General features: G+C 40.5%; 1 protein-coding gene across 4 annotated transcripts in view; it reads left to right on the top strand.

Annotated features, from left to right (window-relative positions):
• The window catches only part of CFAP92 (cilia and flagella associated protein 92 (putative)), a 64,845-nt gene that overhangs the window by 11,747 nt on the left and 28,036 nt on the right, over positions 1-25,062 (top strand). For all 4 annotated transcript variants that reach the window (XM_035337518.1, XM_035337520.1, XM_035337516.1 and 1 more), the window contains 12 exons: positions 977-1,140; positions 3,275-3,373; positions 4,986-5,170; positions 6,774-7,660; positions 9,383-9,577; positions 12,744-13,041; positions 14,926-15,090; positions 18,679-18,891; positions 20,913-21,042; positions 22,151-22,332; positions 23,668-23,867; positions 24,878-25,009. In XM_035337518.1, coding sequence (XP_035193409.1) covers positions 977-1,140; positions 3,275-3,373; positions 4,986-5,170; positions 6,774-7,660; positions 9,383-9,577; positions 12,744-13,041; positions 14,926-15,090; positions 18,679-18,891; positions 20,913-21,042; positions 22,151-22,332; positions 23,668-23,867; positions 24,878-25,009 — 2,850 coding nt within the window. The remainder of the gene's footprint in view (positions 1-976; positions 1,141-3,274; positions 3,374-4,985; positions 5,171-6,773; positions 7,661-9,382; positions 9,578-12,743; positions 13,042-14,925; positions 15,091-18,678; positions 18,892-20,912; positions 21,043-22,150; positions 22,333-23,667; positions 23,868-24,877; positions 25,010-25,062) is intronic.

The raw sequence follows: 25,062 nt of genomic DNA, 5'->3' as shown, positions 1-25,062 counted from the left end.
GCTTAAATATGATAAACTGAAGACAGTCTTTAACACCAGAAATCTTTAGAGGAATTGTGAGAAGCTACGGAGGCAGTAGTCAGGGAGGCTAATACTTTGTCCCAAGTATGTAATCCTGGTTTTATTGGACATGACTAGGTGACATGGCAGTCTATGTTAGGTTAGCTAATGTGTGTTAGCTTAACTAAAGTCTTTAAAAAAATAAATGAATATCATTTGTGTAACAACTATTGCCATGTTGTGAGGAATCTTTAGGGCTGAATGTGCCCTTCACATGTAAAAGTATTTTACCATGATGTCTTGTGCTGCTACCCTACATATCTCTCTCTCTATATATATATACAACTATATATATATATTCTGCAATATATAACAGAGAACTGGAGACAGTTACAACAAAATTGTTTACTCAGGAAATTTAAAATGCAATGAGAATCTTATGTTTTAAGCAGCTGTTTTATTGTTTCTGATTAACTCTCATTTTTCAGCAGCAGAAACGCATCAGATTGGTAGGGAATAAAATGTGTAACGTCTCCTGAAGAACCATTTACAGCGCTGGCTGATGATATGAAAATTTGAGAAGCTGGTTAATGCTACAGTTAAGCAAAAGCATTGCTATCTGCATTTTCCCCTAAGAAGACAATTTGTCTGAGCAAAACTGTATTCGTTCCAGATTTCTGGTCTGTCTGTAACTGTATCAGTGTACACCAAACGTGAACAGGAATAGACACATTTCTCTTTCCTCAAAAAGTAAAGCAGATGTAGAGAAAAATCTGTAAGTAAAGCATTGCAGTATGTACTACAATGTGTTTTACTTAATGCATCTCTTCAGGTACTTACTTGGTCTCTTACTGAAAAGGGAAGGACCGTGTTTCTTGTTTCTGTCCTTTTTTTTTTTTTTTTGATCACCTTTACATTTATATTCTGGCAGTTATTTTTTATTGCTTAAATAACCGTATCTTTTTCATGTTTCCAGAGGTGTGATATTTGCAAACTACAGATCTGTGGATAAGGCCCAACTTCTGGAGCAGAAAGCAGTTGCTGGACCTCCAGGAAATATAATTTCAGAAGAAGCTGAAAAAACAACCTATAATGTGGGAAGTCTGATGTATCAAGCCGACAAAATAGCTATCATTAATGGTAAGTTCTGGATGGAATTACGGACTAGGTTTTAAAAGGTAGATATGGGATTCTGTTTATGTATTATTTTTTTAAAGGAATTCAAGGTTAAAACAAAGAAGTAAATGTTACAGGACCTGTTTTAGTCTCCTGTCATTAGCGTTCTGTGTTTCTCCCATGGCTAATCAAACTTTCAGTTTCCTTAGCTAGTGTTATGAAGCAGGGATGATGATGGGCTTTTCCCAGCACTTAATTGTTCCAGGGGTGAAATGATGGATATTTGCAAGGGACTCAGGTGTGCAATGATGAAACTTGTAAAGCATTTAAAAATTAATGTTGGAGCTAAAACAGCTATTACAATTGAGAACTTAAGCTGTTGTTTCGTATCACTTGTGTTCCTGTTGCCACAAGAAGTCATCTGTGGTTTACAGCCCGCATTTATTTCCAGTGCTGGTTCATGCTGTTAAACGAAAAAGCACAGTCCTGCTGAGTGATGTTTTGCTCTCTCATTTGTAGCTTACAGTTGACTAAGGCCCTGTGAGAGAGAGGAGGAGGTGATAACCACAGCAGCAATGGGTGGTAAAGCATGTATTGAATCACCTGTGTGAAACAGCATGCTTGTCTGGCCAAGAACTAGCATGGCATCACAGGGTTGCTGCCCATGTTGCCCTGGTACATGTTATAAAAAAACCATTAGCTTATCAGTAAGCATCATTGGGAACGAATGATAACACTTGGTTGTAGTTTTGTCAAAATAAGTGAATGCACCAGTAGTGTCAACCAAATCTTGGCTTGATGACTGCTTTCCCTTGCCAGTGACTGGCAGAGTTTGGTGCTCCTGCTTTTATGAAGACCTTTCGGAGAGCAGGAAAGAAAACACTAATGCAAAACAGGGCATGCAGATAAATAGGCAGGCATTTTGGAGGCTTCCTGTTTGCGCACAAATGGAGGTAGGCAGCTCAAGTTGCAGCCCAGGAATTTATTTGAAGAGCTGAACCCTGAACTACATCTGCCCTGTTTACTTTGTGGCTCTGGTTAGGTCTTTCTTTCCCATGACACCGGACACCCATGCCTTAAACGATCTGTTCTACACAGTTCTCTCTCAAACCTACTCGCTATTCCTTTCATGATTAAGGCAGTTGGAACTTTCCATCTACAAGCTTTTGATGAAGGGTTACACATACTGTACGGAGTTCTCTGTGTGTGTATCTCATTTTGTGTATTTGTATATATTATGTATTGCATATCATTTCGCTTATGTTCAGTGCACTGTTTTTCTTTCACCAATGTAATTTTGGTAGTGCTAGTACTTCTTGTCACGTCACTATGGTTATTAAAAGGGAAACAAACTTCAGAACCTGATTGCATTCCTCTCTCTTTCCATTTAGGTGTTTAAAAAAAAAAAAAGTGAAGGAATTTAAACATTCTTCCATTCCTTTTATTATAGGAATAACAATAAACCAAGACCACTAGCAGTAATATTTCTACAGTTTTCAAGTTTTCATTTTAAATTGCTGTGTTCACTTGCTGCATTTTTATTTTTATTTTTATTTATTTATTTTTTTGCTATGCTTAAGCTACTTCTGCTGAAATTCTGTGCTTACTTAAGTAAGTTGTTGAGCAAGGCATCTGAAGATAGGATTTAAATAGGTGGCGGCTGGGATTGATTGTGCTTTTACTGGCTGGGTAAAGACTGAATGTGGGCAAAAGGATTTTAGGGAATAATTGCTTAGCATCTGTGTAAATTATGCATATTGATGTTTACCGTTATGATACACTTGTGAGGTAAAGGAGTGGCACTATTTCTGTTTTGTAGATGTGGAGTCAAAAAGTACAGGTTTCTGGAAACAATAATGCATATATGAAAGGGAAGCGTAGTAAGGTGGCAAAGGTAAATTTTGGCAATACCATGAAATTTTAATGCCTGCTGTTGCAAATCTAAATTTCCTGTAGAGATTATATATATAATGCAGTGGATTGTGCAGTGGAGTTTTAAGCATACTGAACTAATAGCCTACGTCAGTTTTAAAGTGTTTAAGGTGGCATAGCTCGGTGTTACCCTACTACTACAGTAAATTTTAAATTCTTTCTTTGATTAATGGCAACAAGACGTTTCCTCCTTCCTATTTAGTCTAACCCTGCCCTCCATTAACAGGTAGAAGAGGTTCTGCTGCTAAAGAAGACGTTGATGCTACTACAGCAAAGAAAGACGACGTTGCCTCGCTGCAGTTGGACCTCATGCCTCTCCTCTCAGGTATAACTGTGCCATGAAGAGGCAGGCAGGGAGCCACATGCTAGGTGTACTGCATGCCTCTGCCTCGGAAGCACCTGTGCTGGTGGGTCTGGCTGCTGGAAATTGTTTGGAAAGATCCTTAGAGAATTTCATGGTTTGTCTCAAAGCTGGCTGGTTAAGAAAGATTTGGGATTTGGTTTTGATCTGGGGGAGGCTGACATCAGTGTGCCCATGTAAGTTCTTGTATCCCATTCTATTCAGAATGTGTTAGAATTGGGATGTTGATTAGAGGAAAGTGGGTTATTTCTGTGACTTTCTGATTGTAACAAGGTTAACATTCAGAATTAATGTGTTGTGCTATTTTTCTGTGTAGTGAATTACATCTCCCCTTTGTAGGGGACAGGGGTTGCCACTGTGTAGCATGTCACTGCTACCTCAGAGTTAAAGTACAGGGTAGCTCACAACCGCTGGTAGATGCCCAAGTGGATCCAGATGCAGTCATTCTGTGCTAGCGTTTCAGTTCACTGTTGACTGTGCAACAGTCAGGTATTTCAACACTTGGAGGGCTGGCAAAAAAATCTTATGTTTTTTCATGACAGCATTGTTGGAATGTGTTTTTATGTACATTGAACTCAAAGACAGTCAAAATTCAAGTCTCTTTTGTATTTTATTTGAATAGGATATGAAGGAAATGTGCTTCTGAGTAGAGGTTTGGGAAGAAGCTTCTGCAGAGAATTGTTCTGGGTGACTGCTATGCTACTTTCTAAATAAGATTATTACATTACACCTTTGTGTAATGTATTACATTACACTTTTGTGTAATGTAATAACAATCCTGCCAAACATGTAAGCTTGTGTTTTGGCAGTTCTTAAAATTCTCCACAGTAATTATCTCAGCTTGTCCACAGTGTTTGCACTCTTTGATCCTTCAGAGAAGCAATACATTCGTACTCCATCCTCCAAAGAAACAGTAGGTCATAAAATCACAGAGTGGTTGCAGTCGGAAGGAACCTCTGAGGGTTGTCTTGTCCAACCCTCCTGCTCCAGCAGGGCCACCTAGATCTAGTTGCCCAGAATCACTTCATTAAAAATGTGTGGCATAATGTGCATCTGTGCATTTAGGTATAGAAATATAAGAAAAAGATAGGCAAAGAGCTTCAGAGGTTGCTACATAACTCAGCACATTTGAGAATTTGAACTTGTCTTTGGCTTGCAGAGTATTAACAGGTAAGATGCTGTTACTTCTGCAGGAAGGGAAGAGAAAAATTAAATATGATGTGTCTTGAAATAGTGAGTGACAATGACCATCAGAAGCAAAAAAAAATCAAAGGTGCTTCTTTAACAAAGTTTAATTGATGAGGAGTCTTGGAACTGCCTTAATATTTATGGGAACTGTATATTTGCATCTTCAAAAAGAAACTTGTGTGCTTTCAACAGATAGCTTAAATAGGGGTCGTGTTGGTTTTGGAGACTATTTACTTCCTCACTGTAAAAGATAGTATTTGAAGCAGTTAAAATAATACTTTTATTTTAATACAACTTCTGTGGAGGTCTTTTTTTTATTAATATAGTCACATATTGATGCCTTGATGGGACTGCTTGTCTAACGGTATTTCGTCTTGTATGTTTAAAGGAGAAAAATCAGTCATCAGTCGACTGGAAGAAAACAATCCGATAGTTTTAGATGCTTATGCGACTTTCACTGTAGAAACACCTCTTCTGTCTGAAAGACAAAGACATGAATTGAACCCACTGATTATAAAGATTTATTCGGCTACCTGTCTCCCAAACACCCCTGTACCAATAGAAGTGCTGCAGGTAACATGCACCACTATTTCTTTCTGGAGGAATTCCTTTGTTATCTTTTGTTACACTCAGGTATCTTTGCTTCAAATATGGACACAGTTTTAAAGAGAGCTTTCCATACTAGTAACAAAATTGGGTAGTATGACTAAGATTTCCTGAAAGAGATGTGGCCAGATTAGTGCTTGTGTATCACAGGCATTGGCAACAAAAAAATAGTCCTTGTGTTTTCCAAGGGCAATAATTTATATATAGTAATCATATTTTGATTTCTGAGCATTGAATCTTCAGTAAGCCAGAGAGGTAGTTCAGTCACGGTGTCGTATTGTCTAAAGCTACTTGCTGACAAGTTGATTGGCTCATCTAGAACAACAACTGTGTTAAAAATATTACTGGATTAAAAACAACAACAACAAAACAAAACAAAAATGTTTCACATCTTGAAAAATGCTGTGCATAAAAAAAAGGTCTGGATTGGTAAGAATATAGTTCAAGGGTTTTGGTCTTTGTACATTTTAAGTGATGAGATAGAAAATGTTTTCTTGTCAAATGTATGGGGTTTTAGGCTTAAAGAAATGCTATTAAAAAAGGCTTGTCTGAATATTGAATATAGTGGATGTAAAAGTGAGATTAAAATTAAAAGATCATTAATTTCAGGAGCTATTTCATTGGCTCCCCAGTTGAGATGGAATTATAAGTATATGAAAGATCCAGTCCAAGTTGCATCAGCCTGGTCCTTAACGTTAAGAGGGTGTTCTGTTGTTTTTGTGAAAACAGTGTAATAATGTTATGTCAGGAACTTCATGAGAGTGCATGTAATTCTGTGATGGAATTTCATATTGCTGGGTTCTTATGACAGACTAGACAAATTGGCCTAGCATTTATGAAAAGTGACAGGGAAAATATTTCACTGCATAGTTTCTAATCTTTCATAGTTTCTGCAGTCTGCAGAGTGATCACAGAAGTTAACTGTTTCCCTTGCCAAATGAGGGGAAATCACGAATTGTTGAAAGCTAGGAGCTGTCAGGGTGGTCCTTGACAAGGAGCCTACGCTCCGTGCCGGCTGCTGGAATGCTGATGAACATCTACATGGAAAAAACATGAATGTTGTGGAATGGACCCTGTTATTTACCCCCTAGATGAGTAACCAAATGCCTAATAACAGAGATCATACTGTCCATTCCTTATAGAATCTTTGGTTAACTGTTGAATTTTCTTAATTCTAGCTATAAGCACTTATTTTAGGTCTCAAACTCTACAAATGAATGCTGGGTGGTGGAGGGTGGGGAGATCTAGGAACCATTGCACTCCCCTCCTGCATGCTTCTTCAGTGATCTAGAAACAAGGAGTTTGTTGTTGTTGTTGTTGTTTTTTGTTTGTTTGTTTGCTTCTGGATATAGCAAAAAAGGACAAGCAAATGAAGGGCATAGTTAATTCCTGAAACCCAAGATGCAGGCATGTAGAATGACCTATTTGCTATCTTGAAACACACAGTTTGTACCATGAAGTGCATCCCCCCTACCTTCTCTAGAAGAGCTGATGATTCTGTGAGGTTAAAAAGAAAGAGGAAAACATAAATCTGCAAATAACCTGTTTCTCCCCATTCTTTATTCTTTAGAGATTGTGCGTTCCCACTTACTGCAAATACAAATTTCACAACTTTCCACCTCATCAAACTCATGGGCAAATCCATGGAACTCATGTCTATTTTAAGGATGTAAATGTACTTCTAACAGGAACAATGAAACCTGGGGAATTACAGAGGTATCTTAGAGGTCCACCTTTGGAGATTGAAGTTCATGATCGGGATAGAAGCATGGAAGACATCACAAAAATGCCGTGTTTGTTTGGGGAGGATCAAGCAGATAAAAAAGTGGGTGAGGTGAGCCTCCCTGCTTGCAAATCCACGATCTATAATTCTTTTACGGAGAACAAAGTGTGGCATCCACATGGGGTAGCTAAAGTCAGTCTAACAGATCTGTTGTTGGGTAAAAAGTTCTTGGCTATCAGTGCACCCATTCATAGCTGTTCAGTTCCAAATACAGGTGCTTTCAACAAGGAGGATAAAAATGAGAAAGTAAGAGAATCTGTTGATACTTCTCTATTACCTATGGGACATTATCTACAATCAGACTCACTTTTGAAAGTAGGAGTGGAAATAGCAGTGCCATTGGGAATGCATGCAGAAATTGCTGATGCCCAAGTCCCAGATTGCCCCTACGGTTATATAATCTACATTTTTGACTACAGTAATTCATCTTTATTACATGATTTGGTGGAAGAGATTACAGAAATCAATGCTAATGCCCTCCAGCTGCACAGTTATCCTGTACACAAAATTGGAATGGCTCTCGCTGCATTAATGCTGAAAACCACACCTGAGAAGGTTTCTGAGTTGGATGTTGTTACTGGTTTTCACTTACTGGATGGAGCAACTCATCTCTTTGTCTTGGAGGGATTAAAAGACAAGGCAATCAAGAGACTCTGGGATAGGCACTTTGAAAGGTAAGAGTGAAGTTTTTCATCAGGTATTTCCTTAGATTCAGGGATTTTAATCTAATTTATACCTCTCCCATCCCTTTCTTTACAAGATATATGGTCAAGTACATAGCTGATGTTTAATGTGTGGTTTTAGTTGGTATCAGTCCCGGTATCTTTTTGTTAAGGTATTACATAGTTTGTGGGAACAACACTGTAGTCTGACAATTCTAAACAAAACCAAAAATGTCCTAATCATCCTTTTTATTATTATTATTATTATTTTTTCCTTTTTTTATCCTGGCCATTATTTTGCTCAGAGCTGGTATGAACCTCAAAAGTTTAATGTGAATGCTCTTAGAATTGAGGCTTGTAATTGAGAGGTATATTTCTTGTACATACAAGAACAGAAGATAAAGATGATAGTATGTTTCCATTTAATTGTTGATAATTTATGTAAAACTGTGTGGTGAATTATTAATAGTACTTTCTCTTAGCTACAGTAACAAGTCTCTATGTAAGCATAAGAAAGAAGATAAGGTTAATTATGAAATGTAATAAATTCAAGTTTCTTTGAGAGTAGTGGTAGAGGACAAAGTAAATGTGTAAAATTATATAAAGAATCTTTGACAAAAGCTGTCTTCTTTAGGCAATTTGTTTTATTATCACAACTATATAGTGGTGCATGGATACAAGGTACAGAATGTACTTACAAACCCAAATAGGCAGCTGAAAGACGTTACTTCTCAAAATGAACTCTGCAATTTTTCACATGTAATTGGAATAGAGGGCAAGGAGAATGATTGAAAAAAACAAAACCAAACAACAACAACAACAAAAAACCACATTTAAACTCTATTTTAAAAATGAGATTAATGCACTTCACATCTTGAGGATGCATCTGAACAGTAAAGGCGGTACAGTTTAAAGAAACAAACAATATGCGAAGTACGTGCCCAACTAACATAGCACGTGTTGTAGCGTAATTCACGTCGCTTACACCCATGTGGAGCCCCGTGCTTTCTGCATTCGTCACATACCTCTGTCCTGGGCACACAAACATCTGTCATCATCTGTCGTATCTATTGTTGTTTGCTAATACTTCATGGGATCTAAAGCAAAGTCACTATGAGGAAGCTGGAGTTCAAGCTTTTTCTACATTTATGTTTAGGGAAAATATGAAAAATTCAAAAAGAAGGTCTCCCTCACATATGATGTTTAAAAAAATAATCTTTTTTGTCTAGCACTGTAACATGTTGAAGCTTTCTGGTATTTTTTTTTCATTGCAAGTCACTTCACTGCAATTACTGAAATTATTTATTGCATGAAAAGTCACATCGTGTGAGTACTCGCCTGTAACCTAAACTGAAACTTTGTTTTACTGCTGCAGTATGAATCTTGGTATTTTTAGTAGAAATATTTATATAATGCATTTGTATAGCTATAACAAGGCTGTTAAGGAGCGTAACACTGATGAAACTGAGATGAGCTGCCTTTCAGATGTGGTTTCAAAAGAAAACCTGTTCAAATAATTCAAGGTATAAAGATTTTGATATTGTCATTGTGATTTTGTCCATAATATTTTTTTCAGAATAGTTCATGTGAAGGGAAGGCTGTAGAATTAGACATTCCATGTAAAGGACAACAGGAAGGTAGTTTCATGAGGGAAAGTAATTGTACCGTAGAGCTGAGGAAACCTGAGATACGGGCTGATGGATTTAACCTTGCCATTGGGGTACTCTGTTACAGGACTTACAGACATGAAGATGGACAACTGGAAATACTATATAATTCACAACTGTCTTTCAGTCAACGCCTGTATACAGACCTGGAAGCTGTCTTTTATCATTTCTGCCTCTGTATGCCCCTCTTCACTATAGTAAAACAGCCTCTGCTTTATGTCAGAGGTATGATTCCTTGGGCATGTTTCCAAGCCTTGTCCAGGTATGACTCTTCTAGATTTGTAGTCAAGAAATAAGGAAGTGAAATATTATGAAAGGAGAGTGAATATTTCACATGAAAAGTAATATTCTTTCATTTTTTTCCCTGATGAAAGCAATCTGTGGGCATGATGGGTAGTTCAGATTCTAGATGAGATATGGTAAGTCAGAAGAGCATGGTTTACCAAATACTGATGTAGTGCTAAGTGGATAGTGGTGAGTGTTTATATATATTACATATATATATATAAAGAAAAGAAGAGGGGTTTATCAGTAGGATAGTGCATCAGAACATACCTGACTGTAATAGAAATAGAGGAAAGAAATTTCTGGTGTCAGAAGCATCAGCTGGTAAGGATTTTATTCTCTGCTCTGTTCTCAGAGAAGGTGATATAGGACTGAGTAAAGGAGGAAGACTTGATAGATCCAGAAAGTCACTTGAACTAAGTGGGGAATTCTTAATTCCCTGCTTAGTGGGGGATCAACGGTGCCAATAGTTTTGGTAAAGTAATTGGAGAAAGGAAAAGTTCAGTGTGAGTTGGAGAGAATCTGTTTCCTCTTCCTGGCTTTCTCTTTTGGAGTTTTGTTGCGTGATTTATTGCTAGATCTCTGCCATGTTGTTGACTTTGTCAGCATGCAACTGTTTGCAGCTATGAGCCTTAAAACATCTTGACATTACATCTTGTGAGATGGATTACAAAGGAGTGGATGAAGTTACGCGTGCATACACTATATAATTTATAAATCTATGAAAAGTTTTATGTGCGTGTCTTTTTGTTTATTTGTAAATTACGACACATCTATTGAGAGGTGGAAAATGGTCCCATCCATCTTCGTTATAAGCAACTTGAGTTTAGAAAGCAGAGGTGTACTGTGATTGACTTCTTTCTTGCTATTAAATGTCTGGCTTGTTTAAATTAACTTCTGAGCTGAAATTCAGCAAAGGTTATGGGAAATGAATGGGGATATTCAGTCCTGAGACAAGAAAGAGCAAATGTCTCCTAGACATCAATCTGATTTCATAAAAAAATACTTTAATGTGATGTTACGTGACAGTTAATGTGTTTATATACGTGCAAACTCATAGCATCCTTCCCATTTGCCCTCCCGCATACTTGCATTTTATTAAAATAAATTCAGTAATGTGTGTTATGTCTAGATTACCCACCTACTGCAAGTTTTATTTTGCATATGTCACACTGCCTAGGCAGTTGCTGGAACACAAAGGCAGCACACCTCTGATTTGGCAGGCTCGTTTAATGTACCTGTCTGTTTCTGCCCGTTGGCTGACCCACATATGTTCAAGATGTTTATTTGCTGATGACTAATGAAATTTAACTTCCTTAAGATAACAAAGAGCAAAACCTCTAACTTTACACTTAAAGTTCTGAAGTTCACTCATTTTAATGACCTGCACATAACAGGTGAACCTCTTCCATATCTGTAATTTGTTTCAAGTTTATTCTAGGAGATGGTGAGGAAAAGAATGCAATCAGAAGGTGACTGGTGGCCATCACTGTGATGTCCATAATTTTTTTTTCCTTCAGCAATGGTTGGCTGATACCTTTCTTTCTTCAGCTATGTACTGGCTAAATAAATATTTGAGGTAGACCATAATGTAATGCTGCATATTTTGATACTTGGTGGTTCATTTTCTTTTGGAATTTTATTGCAGTATCTCCTTTCAGGGAAAAAAAATCAGCACGTTGGCTGCTGTGCACAACCTGCTAGATAGCTGCAGGTGAGGTTCCTGCTGTGAAAGGAAAGGTTTTGGGATGGCTGGGGTAATTTTAAATGCAAGTGTTTATTCTTCCTATAGAAAGAAGTGAGGCTGCAAGAATGATCACTGTACTTCTTAGCAGTCATTGCTATAAAATCAGAGAGCTGCAGTTAAGCCACTTCAGTAGCTAAGAACAGTGTTCTCCTAGACACAGGCTCTTCTCAGCAACCCACCATCACAGATGAGTGAACCGTGGCTGCCATACTGAGTGGAAGAGACAGCTGTCAGGCTTCTAGCACGTTAGTCCTTTTTGCCATAGCCTCGTTCTTCTGTGTCAGTAATTATGCAAAGAAATACAAACAAATTCTTCACTGGCATATGCAGACAGTGAACTACATTCGAGAGAGTCTCCAACTTGCAGGACTGCTTTTTTAAGGCTTTTTTTTTTTTGGTTTGTTGAGGTCAGTCCGTGGTTTCATGTGTGCAGAGCAGAATGCTGCTTCTTGATACATTTCCTTCTGCTAGCATTAGCCAAAACAGTAATGTTAACTGTAGAAACACTAACGAATGTGTTTAATTTGCAGAGTGGTCAATTTCATTTTTTATGTTCTAATATAAACTCAATTTCAGTTATTAATGCTGGTGCAACTTTGAAATTAATGTATTTTATTAGTTGTATGTATTGCTCTGAAATAATGATAAGGAAGTAACGTTGCTGAGGTAATTTTACAATGGAACTGCCTTCCAGCACTTTGTAGTTACTCTCCCAAATAAATGGCTATGTAAGAAAAGAGTGAATAAACTTCCAGTTTTAGGAAGGAATCCTAGTACTACCTTGGGTTACCTGCTAAATTGCTATTTCATGGCCTTTGCTATGGCCTGAGCCAGAGAGGCTGGGAATTGAAGTGGGGCTGTGCACCATGCATGCACATGCTGTTCTGTAGCTGTCGTGTATGTAGAACCACCTTTGCAGTAATGCTAGGCTTTGCAGGCCAAATTTACTGAAACGAAATCAAATGTGACTTTCGTGTGAGGTAAATATCATGAATAGCACGTAGGATGAAAGCTGACCAGAATGAGATGTAAAAGAGGCAAGGCAGGGTAGATATAGTGGGTGCTCAACCTAAATATGGATCGTGCACTAGAACCAGTATGCATGAAGAGAGTTTGCTTTATTGCCTTTCCAGTCGGAGAGCAGAGAAATTCAGCAGTTAATCATCTATCTTGCAGCTAATTCTATTGTCAGCAACATTCCTAGGCTCTTCCTCACAGTTTTATTTAACTGTTAACCTTTGTTGCTGCCAAATACTAGCATGACTGAGCTGACCTGAACTTCTTAACAGATATTTCAAGACGGTTGTGTAGTTTTTTCTCCCAGTAATTTTAACTGTAATGATTTGATTGCAGTAAAGATTTTGTAAACTAATAACGTGTTGATGTCTGTCTGTAGGCTCAGTTACCTCTGTCAGTGTAAGAGGCTGAGGGTTGTGATTCACGGGGACCTGCTGCCCTCAGCAGAAATGATCACAGTCTTGAGTCAAGAGTATGGAGTACCATTAACTGATGAGGATCTCTTCACTCGGAAACCCCCTGTGCCCTTGTTTTCCTCTGATGCTTGTAAGCTATCAGGAAAATTTAGCAGAGAGAAAAAGACAGTACATTCTTCATTAGACAACTACAATGGAAAGTATGTGCAGTGGAAGAAAGAAATGGCAGAAAAAATGTCTTTTGAGAGAAACCACATTAGGGTGAGTAGTGAGGCATGAGAAGCAAGCCTAGCAAAACTTCCTATCCTTAATCACCTCCTCCTTCTCTTGAAACAGTGGCTCATTAGACCTAAAGACTTTCCTGAGGTCTTTGTAGGTATTGGAACAACATTATTAAAAAGTGCACGGTAAATTTTTGTGCATAAGTAACTGTTTCTCAAGGGGGAAAGCAATTCTAGTGCTTACAAGTAAAGAGAGGAGATGGTGTGTGAGTGGTAAGGAAACTATCGTTTAAAGGATTTGCCATTTTTACTTTGAGATTGGTTTCTATTTTTCTTTGTCCTTTTCTTCTCCATAGCTTCCCCAGTGTGCTTTAGTGTGTTACACAGGCTTCAGCTGCTGTGTGGGGCCAGGCCACCTAAGCTTATATAAAAGATCTGTTTCTTTCTCTTGCCCTGAAAAAGACCTACTCGTGTTTGGACAACCAGAATGATTAACTAAATAAAACCAGCAGTTGCAGATGGAGGTTAATTTTAAAGAAATTTTGAAGACTTTTATTATGTTTTCTGGCTTGTTACCAGCAGCCATATGCCCCTCCTGTTGCCTCAGGGAAAACACATTGAAACTAAAACCTTTCCTGTCCATATAGACATCCAAGAAGAGAGATCATGTATGTTTCCAGGGAGTCTGAAGTGTTTTGGAGTACATTGCTTAGATGAGGACTCTAGCCATCCCATGGTTTGTGAAGAATAGTCGTGAATATTTTTAATACAAAGAGGTTTTCCCTGGCATCAGAAGCTATGCTTCTACATGAGGGTACTGTCCTGGAGTTACTGAGAGACAGTTAACTTCTGAGTATTTCCTTTTTCACATTTAGTCTGTTGATAAAGGAGTATCAGATGAGGCTAGAAAAGAAAACAATTCCTGGTACTTATATTTATAACGTCACAGGAGGACACAAGCAGCAGCACTCTTTGGCCCAAGTATTCTGTGTAGGTTTTATGTAAGGTAATTTCATTTTTTGTCTGAAGTTTGCAGTCTTAGTATATGTGTTTTAACCAGTTTTCATTTTATACATGTTTTTGAATCAGGAGAGAAAGAGGACTGGGAAGTCCTCTGTAGATGAGAAAATATGAAATACTCTTTTAATAGCTGATAAAGTCCGTGGTTTAATGTGTGCAGAGCAGAAACTGCTGCTGCTTGATACATTTCCTTCTGCTAGCATTAGTTGTTTCAGACTTTTTGATGTAAAAAAAATATTTTGGAGTTAAAGCACTGAATAGATTAGGGAGCTTTTCAATGTTGTCACAGGGAACTGATATCCAAAATGCAGTTTACCCCTTTTGCTGTAATTATCTATTGTGTCAAAGTCTGAATTCAAAGCCATAATTGCAGTAAACACAGTTGAATAATGTTCTTAAGTGAATGAAAAGGTATGAGGGTTTAATTACACCGTGTCAGCAGAGAAATTTGAAGAGTAGTAATGAATATTGTTACACATGTAACTGTAATTGCTGGGGCGTTAATAAAATCATAGAAATGAAAGAACTAATCTTATTTCATCTGATGAAGACCAGCATCTGCTCCAGAGCAGCTCTTTAGATCTGCTGTAGAAGTCATTCTCTGGTGAATGCTTGACTCCAGCGCACTGCCATTAGTCTCACAGCATGTCATGTGCAAGGATGAAACGAGAGACTAATCTGTAGGAAAAATAGGGCTTTTTTTTTTTTTTTTAGTAGTCTTTTTATCGAGTATTCTGTTAACAAAGAACTGTTGAGCACTAAATATATAAATGTAGGGTTTTAAAATGTTAATGTCTCCTAAAAGTTTTTTAATATTTACAGTATTGGTTGCTTGTTTGTAATTTTTTTGTAACACTCTGCATTCCCAATTCAGGCAGAACTCACATGTGATCTCTATTTTCAGGCTAACATTGATGCTATTTGTCAACTTAAAGGAAAAAAGAAAAAGCCAAAGTTTGAAGCTTTCAGGATTCATCCTGTTGATGGCAAATCTGTTTATAACTACAGCTCTCAGAGCCTGAATTCTGCAGAACTTGCAAAGAAATATCTTCGCCAGGAAATGGCAAAGGTGAACTGAGACATGTAAATGGAAGATCTTACCTTGACATGTGCAGTGTTAAAAGAGAGATGAATTAAATAGGTATACATTGGTAACTTCTGTATTAATGCATAGGGTGGGAAGTTGGTATCCCAGAAGTGTTTTTTTTTTTTTTTTTTTTTTTTTTTTTTTTTTCCTGTGTGAAGTTCTGCTCTTAATGTTGTGCATTATAGTCAGGTTGTCCATTCCCCATGACTTGGACTCTAATGTTGAGTGTGGACTTCAGTAATCTTTCCAGTTGGAGTCCCACACATTTATAAGTGGGAGAATTTGAGTAATTGCAATGTTGAAGTATGTAGTATTAAGTGATTTGGAGAATGTCACAGAGTCACAGAGTCTTCTAGGTTGGAAGAGACCTCAAGATCATCAAGTCCAACCTCTGACCTAACACTAACAGTCCCCACTAAACCATATCCCTAAGCTCTACATCTAAATGTCTTTTAAAGACCTCCAGGGATGGTGACTCCACCACTTCCCTGGGCAGCCCGTTCCAGTGTCTAACAACCCTTTCGGTAAAGAAGTTCTTCCTAACATCCAACCTAAAACTCCCCTGGCGCAACTTTAGCCCATTCCCCCTCGTCCTGTCACCAGGCACGTGGGAGAACAGACCAACCCCCACCTCGCTACAGCCTCCCTTGAGGTACCTGTAGAGAGCGATAAGGTCACCCCTGAGCCTCCTTTTCTCCAGGCTGAACAAGCCCAGCTCCCTCAGCCTCTCCTCGTAAGACTTGTTCTCCAGGCCCCTCACCAGCTTCGTAGCCCTTCTCTGGACTCGCTCGAGCACCTCCATGTCCTTCTTGTAGCGAGGGGCCCAAAACTGAACACAGTACTCGAGGTGCGGCCTCACCAGAGCCGAGTACAGGGGGACGATCACCTCCCTGGCCCTGCTGGCCACACTGTTTCTTATACAGGCCAGGATGCTGTTGGCCTTCTTGGCCACCTGAGCACACTGCTGGCTCATATTCAGCCGACTATCAACCATCACTCCCAGGTCCTTCTCTGCCTGGCAGCTCTCCAACCACTCATCTCCCAGCCTGTAGCTCTGCTTGGGGTTGTTGTGCCCCAGGTGCAGGACCCGGCACTTGGCCTTGTTGAACTTCATGCAGTTGACCTCAGCCCATCCGTCCAGCCTATCCAGATCCTCCTGCAGAGCCTTCCTACCCTCGAGCAGATCGACACATGTACCTAACTTGGTGTCATCTGCAAACTTACTGAGGGTGCACTCAATGCCCTCATCCAGATCATCAATGAAGATATTGAAGAGGACCGGCCCCAGCACCGAGCCCTGGGGAACGCCACTAGTGACCGGCCTCCAACTGGCTTTGACTCCATTTACCACGACTCTTTGGGCCCGGCTATCCAGCCAGTTTCTAACCCAACGAAGCATGCGCCAGTCCAAGCCAAGAGCAGCCAGTTTCTTGAGGAGAATGCTGTGGGAAACGGTGTCAAAAGCCTTGCTGAAGTCAAGGTAGACCACATCCACAGCCTTTCCCTCATCCACCCAGCGCGTCACTTTGTCATAGAAGGAGATCAGGTTCGTCAAGCAGGACCTGCCCTTCATAAACCCATGCTGACTGGGCCTGATCGCCTGCTTTCCCTGCAAGTGCTGTGTGATGACTCTCGAGATAATCTGCTCCATGAGCTTCCCTGGCACTGAGGTCAAACTGACAGGCCTGTAGTTTCCCGGGTCAGTCCTCTGGCCCTTCCTGTAGATGGGCGTCACATTTGCTAGCCGCCAGTCAACTGGGACCTCCCCCGATAGCCAGGACTGCCGATAAATGATGGTAAGCGGCTTGGCCAGCTCCTCTGCCAGTTCTCTCAGTACCCTTGGGTGGATCCCATCCGGCCCCATCGACTTGTGCACATCCAAGTGCTGCACCAGGTCACCAACCATTTCTTCATGGATAGTGAGGGCCACATCTCTCTCCCCATCCCCTTCCACCAGTTCAGGGTACTGGGTATCCAGAGAACAATCAGTATTGCCGTTAAAGACTGAGGCGAAGAAGGCATTGAGCACCTCCACTTTTTCCTCATCTCTTGTAACTAAGTTTCCCCCTGCATCCAGTAAAGGATGGAGATTCTCCTTAGTCCTCCTTTTCGTGTTGATGTATTTATAAAAACATTTTTTGTTATCTTTAACAGCAGTAGCCAGATTGAGCTCCAGATGAGCTTTGGCTTTTCTAATTTTGTCCCTGCACAGCCTCGCGATATCCTTATAGTCCTCCCTAGTGGCCTGCCCACTTTTCCAAAGATTATAAGCCCTCTTTTTTCTTCTAAGATCAAGCCACAATTCTCTGTTCAGCCAGGCTGGTCTTCTTTCCCACCAGCTCGTCTTTGGGCACGTGGGGACAGACCGTTCCTGCGCCATTAAGATTTCCCTCTTGAAGAGCGCCCAGCCTTCCTGGACTCCTCTGCCCTTCAGAACCGCCGCCCAAGGGACTCTACCTACCAGTGTCCTCAGCAGCACAAAGTCAGCTCTCCGAAAGTCCAATGCAGTGGTTTTACTGGTCCCCTTCCTGGCCTTGCCAAGAATAGAGAACTCCACCATTTCGTGGTCACTCTGCCCAAGACAGCTCCCGACAATCACATCCTCCACCAGTCCTTCTCTGTTTGTGAAGAGAAGGTCTAGCGGGGCGCCACCCCTGGTAGGCTCACTAACCAGCTGCGTCAGGAAGTTATCTTCCACGCTCTCCAGAAACCTCCTAGACTGCTTTCTCTGGGCTGTGTTGTGCTTCCAGGATATGTCAGGGAAGTTGAAGTCCCCCACGAGAACCAGCGCTGACGATTTCGCAACTTCCGCCAGCTGCCTGTAGAACTCCTCATCCGTCTCCTCGTCCTGGTTCGGCGGTCTGTAACAGACCCCTTGTCGGCCCCACGGATCCTAACCCAAAGGGACTCGACTTTGTCATGCCCAGCCTCGAGTTCTACAACATCGAAACACTCTCTAATATAGAGAGCCACTCCACCACCCCTTCTGTCCCTTCTGAAGAGCCTATAGCCAGTCATTGCAGCACTCCAGTCATGAGAGTGGTCCCACCACGTCTCCGTGATGGCAACCAAGTCGTAGTCTGCCTGCTGCAAGAACACATGTATTTAAGAACACATTTGAAGAGTCACATTTATCTGCTTTTGTCTGACTAGCTGGCTTGAATCTTAATAACAAATGTTATTTTCCTGTCTGCTAGTGGAAATCCTGATAGCTCTGTGGAAAGTGTTCATGTTACACTCATGAACAACACAGTATGCGCTAAAATTCTTTTTGCAACCGTAAGTAAATGAAAATAATATTAAAAGTATGTCATTCTGTGATTATTTTTCAGAGATCCCATTATAACACCTGATAGTAAATTGATTCTTGGATCATAGTAGAACAAAATTCAATTTTTTTTTTCTGATGGTTCTTCTCCCTGTATAATTTTGATCTATGATTAGTAGAAGCCTTAAGTAACGAAATGGTGCTGGTTCTGTCTTAGATCGTACTTTTCAGGGAAATGTTCTCCTCTCCCAGCAAAGGGAAGTTCACAGTAACTAAAACAAACTCACTTTTTTTTTTTGTAGGAACCAAAGAACAGATTCACTTACTGTCCTGAGTACCTGTCAGCTACATTTGACCCAGTTGATGTGGTTGCTGCCTGTAAGGAATCCTTTGCCAAAGCCAAGAGCATGTGGCTGTCACCAGATGGATTTGTATTTCCTGGATTTAAGAGCAGTATTGAAAGCAACCTGCACCCTCAGATGCCTGACGAAGCACGTCTGGAGGAGTTAAGCCAGGTAACATTAAACTTAAATGAATTGTCCAAAGTGAACTGAAGCATTTTAGGATACTTGAAAGAGGATGACTGCTTTAGCATTTGGGGGGATACAGCCCAGGCAAGCTCTTTTGAGGGTGACAGCTGTATTTGCAGTTTGGGTACCTCAGAACCTAGCTCACCCAGGTGATTGTTTGGATACACAAATTCTGCTCTGAACATACAGAAAACCTATTTTCCAGTGTTAAATTGGTTTTAATAGGTATTAATGGGGTGTATGATATGTACAAGTGGGGTCCAGCATCAAAAAAAATGCAGAATTGCATTCCATGATGGATGTGTTGCAGGCTGTTTTTCATGAATTGCCAATCTAATTGTAACCTTCCTTCATCTTACCAGTCCCTCGCTGCTTATTTTTCCTCCATCTTTTATTTATGGTTTGTGGTTACAATTATATGGGGTGTTTTCTATCAGTTTATTTCTGCCCTGTCCTCTCCTTTCTTCCACTGCTGTTCTTTACTCTTTAAGTTCTAGTTTTCTGCTGTTTTACTGGATCATCAACTTGACTTTAACTCTTCCCTCTTTGGAACAGTCTTCAGCAATCAGCATTGTGCACACTTAAGCACATGTGAGCTGCTGTTAGGCAGGAGATTTGTATGCTCTCAGAATTGGCAAGATAAGGAAATAAAGGGATAGAACATTTGCTGTTATTATTATTATTATCAGGATCAGTCAAGTTTGCCAAATTAATTGAACACAGTCACAGCACAGAGTGGAACAAGCTGAACGCCTGGAGGCTTGTTACCTTTCGATGACTGTATCTTGCAAGAATGTGTATATGTTCATTTAGTTTTTCAGACTTTATTTACCATATTTTTTTTTCCTACAAATGAAAATAGTTTCTCAGAAAGGTTAGAGTGTAGCTGAAGTGAAAGAGTTAATGAAAACAGAGTGCTTTCTTCTGTCCCGTGGTGCTGGGGAAAGGACCTTCTCTTGATGGGGGAGAGAAGTTTCAATGATCAAGAGTAACCGTAGCAAGTTAGTGCGGTGTAATTTTTGGTGCCTTTTGTTGAAGAGGCAAAGCAGAGGAGGGGAGCTGGGCAGTACAGGATGGAAAACTGGACAAGCTGAAAAAGGGGGAGCAAAAGGAGTAGCAGGCTTACAGTGCAGCAGCCGTTGATTGACTCCAGAGTTACTGAAGTAAATGGGAGACTGGTGTTTGGAGTGGGATTAAGTAAGGGTTGTCTGGTATGTTGTACTGACAGTTGGCACCTATGGATGGGATGAGAGGGGAAGAGAGCTGATGTCTTACCCTGAATGACACCAAGTGTAACCTGGCAGTGCCAGTAGCTGGGTAGCATCAATGCCAGCTGTGGCAGTGAGAGAAAGTAGGAAGGAGGCTCCTTCTGCTCAAACAGGGACCTCACAGACGTGACCAGCATGGTTTTGGTAATGGAGATTGATTCTGAATTTACGTGTTAGCAGAAAGGTGGAACAAACAAAAGCAGAAAACTAGGATCCCATTCGGAAGCAGTCTGATTTTCACACGTTGCTTCTATAGACATTTCTGTTTTTCTTCTCAAACACAGAATGTGCTCCTCATTTGTCACATCGTCCTGAGGGAGGCAAACAAGTTCTTGTCTAGTGTCCTACAATACCGCCATGCAGTTTCAGCACTCACTCAGCTATCCTTTAGCTGCAGACGTTTAGGTAAAACACTGAAAATACAGGGCAAACAACAGAGTGGGAATTACTTTGTAGTTTAGGAAGGATAGTTTAGTCTGACTAATCTAACCAGTATTTCATCAGCGAGTAGTCAGAGGGCCACAAGAAGTTGAACTGTATTTCACCATTGTGGGCATGAATATTGCTGCCATGTTTCTAGTGTATGCAGAACAAGCTGAAAAGCTACTTGCAGAGAGAAGTGGTGGCAAAGTCTGGCAATTGTTAGCTCATCGCCCAGAAATCTAGCTAACTTATTTTTTGTGACTCCTCCCTTGTGATTTTAGCCTGGCTACTTAATGGGGTTCAAATTTAATTTAGAAATGGCAGGCGAATGCTCTGTATGCTAACATGGAGCCAGTGCTGTCACGAGACAGATGGAGCTGGGACAAACGGCACGTTGATTTTGATCTCTACACAAAGCCGCCCGTGACAACAGCCCCACTGACAGGTAACGTGTCTGTTAAATTGCTCTTCCCAAAGCTTTTAACTCGAAGCTCTGACATACGGTCCTGAAGCCCATTCAGTTCTGCCATCGAGGGAAAGGAGTGTGAACGCCGAGAGGTTTATCAGGGAGATCCATGGACTGCAAAAATGTTCACTGTCAAGCAAATGAAACATCGTAGGATATAAGGCCTTCACCATGCTCCGATTTTACCCCTCCAGTCGCTTAACTTCTTAGCCTGAGTTCCTTTGTCTACAGTATGACAGAAGGGTGCAGGGCCTTCTTGGCTGATTCTTCTGTAAAGCTAGCTCTGTTGGCTGCCCGATCTTCCTCTTTACATAGGGACTGATAACAATCAGCTTTTGTTGCTGTCAAGCTCAGACAAAAGCTACCTCACAGATGACAATACCAGAAAATGAGTCCAGAGGGGGCTTGAGATGAGCCAGTTAAATTTGCTTGCTATCAGCACAGCAGCCTGGAGTGTGTGCGTTGGTGAAGTGGTCGGTGTTCACCTGTAAGCAGTGAAAGTTGCATTTAATTATGAATGCGATAATGCTCTATTTCTAGAAATAGAATAGGATTCTATTCTAGAATGCTGGAACTAGTATCTAGTACTAATTCTAGAATACTAGAATAGTACTCTAGTATTTCAAAAGTATTTTGAAAAGGTGACCATGTGTTTCTTTTTGTCCAGAACCCCCTGAGATTCACTGGAGTGTAGAAAATAATAGCTTTATTGTTGTTACTGGAATCGTTGCTCTTTGACAAGTTTTCTGGTGGTACATTACCCTGTAACTTGCAAAACACTTGGTTAGTGCAGTTCTTCTCAAGTGCTTCTGACAGAGAAATGCTTTTGAAATTAGACAGGACTAATTTCACTTCCATGTGCTTCATGGAGCTTACAGGACTGTGAACTGTCTTTGCTGAGAGGCACTAGCCATTATTCTAATGCCATTATCATCTGTTCTAGCTGAATCCTTATGAGAAAGGTTGTTCCTGGCAATAGCAAGCTCTTAGCATCCTTGTTCAAACATTCAAAAGTTCTTCTCTTTTCCATCTAACGGCTTTCTATTGTCTGCTTTTTCTTTTACAATCTGTTTTTGACCTTGTGAAGATGCTACCCAGGTTGTGCAAACTGCATTTGATGGTACCAAGCTGAAAGTTCACCGGTGCTCTACTGCAGCTGAATTATGCACACGCGGGCCAAGAGCCAGTTGCCAGCTACAGAAGCTCCAAGGACTTCTGAAAGATGAACCTCTGAAATTCTCACTCAGGAAGCCAGGACTAATTTTGAAGGTAAAGGGTAACTGTCTGTGGGTACTGATCTTGGCACCCGCCTTTGTGCAGCAACAGCACTGCTGTACTTTGTGGCAGGCAGATAATGACAGTTTAGCACAGTAGCTTTTGAAGTAACAATATTTGTTACATTGATACTTGGTTGACTCAACTTTACAAAAGTCTTAGAAAAACATCAGATAGGGCAGAAAATTATTTTTATTTTTATTTTTTTATTTTTTTATTTTTAATTCTTTGCTGTGTTAGTCAGAGATAGTGGAGTCTGGGGGAGGATTTCTGGTCAATTAACTAACTCGCCTGTCTGCGTGCGGAGGGTGAAAAAGGAAGAACATTTTTTTGCCAGCTGGCTTAGCAGCTTTCAAAGAAATTATACTGTCCCCTAACAAAATCTAGGGGTTAAGGGGCTTCTGTTGGCTGCATGCCAAATGCCTCACCATGTGCTCTCTTGATTACCATAGCTTTGTACAGACTTCCTAAGCATTCCGTATCAGCCTCTTGGTGCAAAAGTCACACACAGACACCTCAGTTTTGGAAGATGAAAGGATTTCTGCTCATAAATATGAAAGGGTGTATGGGTGGCCTGCACCTAACTGATCTTTTGTTGGCTGAATCCTAGTCAGTGCTTGCATATAAATGACTGATCCAAACACTGAGCATGCTTTTAAAGCCAGTTTTGATCAAAGAGAGCGAAACTCTGTTGGCTACAAATGCTCTAGAAAGAAAAAAAAAAAAACAACCAAAAACCAAACAACAACAACAACAAAAAAAAAACAGAGAAATGATGAGAATGTCCATGACAAGCAGAGTTAAACCTCTGAGGCTGATGCCTCTGCTCCCGTTTTTTTAATAACATTCTGAAGGCCAGTTCTTGTATTCAATGGACACAGCAGCCAGCTGCCTGGCCTCCTCAGGTTAGTGTCAGGCTTTGAACTGAATACTGCTTTGTGCTCTGCCTTCTGCTTTGATTTGGTTGTTCAAAACTATGAAATGTGTTCATCTTGGACTCTGTTTCCTGTAATTTCAATACACAGCCTTTTTTGTGCTAGTCTGCATATAGATAATACTGTTATTTTATTATACAGTTTACAGCTTGCACTTGATGACAGTCTGCTTTTGGCTGTCAGACATACAAGGCTGTCATAGCTGATGTTTCTTATCCACATTTCCAAGGCTTCTTGGTGTAGCCCATAGGATGACATTTCTGTCCTGTGTTATCGAATTGTTGAATAATTTGTGAGAACATCCCTTTACAAAGGCAAGAACTACCAGTGGTCTACTAGCTAAGAAACAAGCCGGGGGGAGCCCTCCAGAACCAAGCATGTTTTCTTATCCTAGCCTATCCCAGCCCTGTCGGTGTTGGACAATCAACCCTCTCAGAACAGTGCAGATGTCCTACCAGGCAAGAGGAAGAGCATCTGTTTTGGCTTTGTACCAGGTCCTGAAGGTCAGCACAGCCTGAAGTGGAGCAAGAACATTATCCCCTGCCACAACAGAGAGCGTAAGGTGTTTGAAAAACTCAAAGGAGCAGATTTCAAGTAAGCCAACCTAATTGCTAGAAAGCACTGAATGTGGAAAAAGGGGCCTACGGTGTTAAAGGCTCCCAAACCATTTTATATACTGTATGTCAGGTGCTATAGTATAAAGATAGTGTAGTATACGTTACTAGGTTGATCAATTTTAGGGTGTATCCAAAGGGAACCACTTCTGTAGGAGACAGCTTGGTGTTTCTGGGAGGCTGCCCTTCAAAGTTCAACCCCATAATCAAGGAAGAGAGTTTGCCACTGGTCATCACGTGCCCTGGGTGTCACTGTGCAGTACTGACAGTCGCAGGCTCTTCCCCCAGTACTGTCAGCGACACTGGCCCTTCAGTTTACACTGGAGCCTGTGGTCTGCGGCCTTTCTAATCTAAGAAATGCAAAGCCTTGTTCTTGCAGAGCAATTCTCACCTTTACAGTTTAATTACACTGCTAGACATTTGAAGACCGTTCATGTTGTTTGACCTTTCTAGACTAGGCCATCAAACAAATCTAGAATTAACAGGAAATGGTTAGTTACTACCAGTTACAAATGGAGGACTGTGAAGTAGTTTGATGCATGTATTATTCCTTAGTGTGGGAGATTATTTGTTATTTTGCTCTCATGCAAGCACATCATCTAAGATACTGCCGTGCTTCAGGCATGTATTCAGTTTTTGCTGTACTCTTCCAGAATCCCATCCTTGCTGTAAGTCATGCTTAATGAGGTCAGACGTCAGCCTTTCAGGTGTTAACATGTAAAACAATTGCTCATGAGCTGTGAGGCTGACTCTACCATTCTAGTAGGTTCATCAGCAGACTGAGTTGAGCAACATCTCCTAAGAGTCAAGCACGAGGAATGAAGTAACACAGTAATTGGTACATGTGGCAAGCTTGTTGGGTAGTACCACAAATTTAACAGATCCCGTGGTGTTTGGTAAACCTGTTTGTTTGCTGAAGTGTTGCAATTCAGAGCCCTGTAGGTTAAAGAGATGCAGCCTAATCTGAGTGACTTTTTTCTTCCATTCCAGTTTATTTTGCTATAAACATTCACTTCTTTACAAGCGTGACCAATCAGCAAGAGGATGCACTGCTACCAGCGCAGAACAGGAAGATCCTCTCCAGAATGAAATGCCAGCGCCAGCTGTTAACTCTGGACACAGGTAACTTGGTAAACAAAAGCACTCAGCAAATACCAGAGAATTGGTAAACGTGT

The sequence above is a fragment of the Oxyura jamaicensis genome, chromosome 12, assembly GCF_011077185.1.
Source record: "Oxyura jamaicensis isolate SHBP4307 breed ruddy duck chromosome 12, BPBGC_Ojam_1.0, whole genome shotgun sequence".
NCBI lineage: Eukaryota > Metazoa > Chordata > Aves > Anseriformes > Anatidae > Oxyura > Oxyura jamaicensis.
Note: the sequence above shows the minus strand (reverse complement) of the source record. Positions and strands in the feature narration are given on the sequence as shown.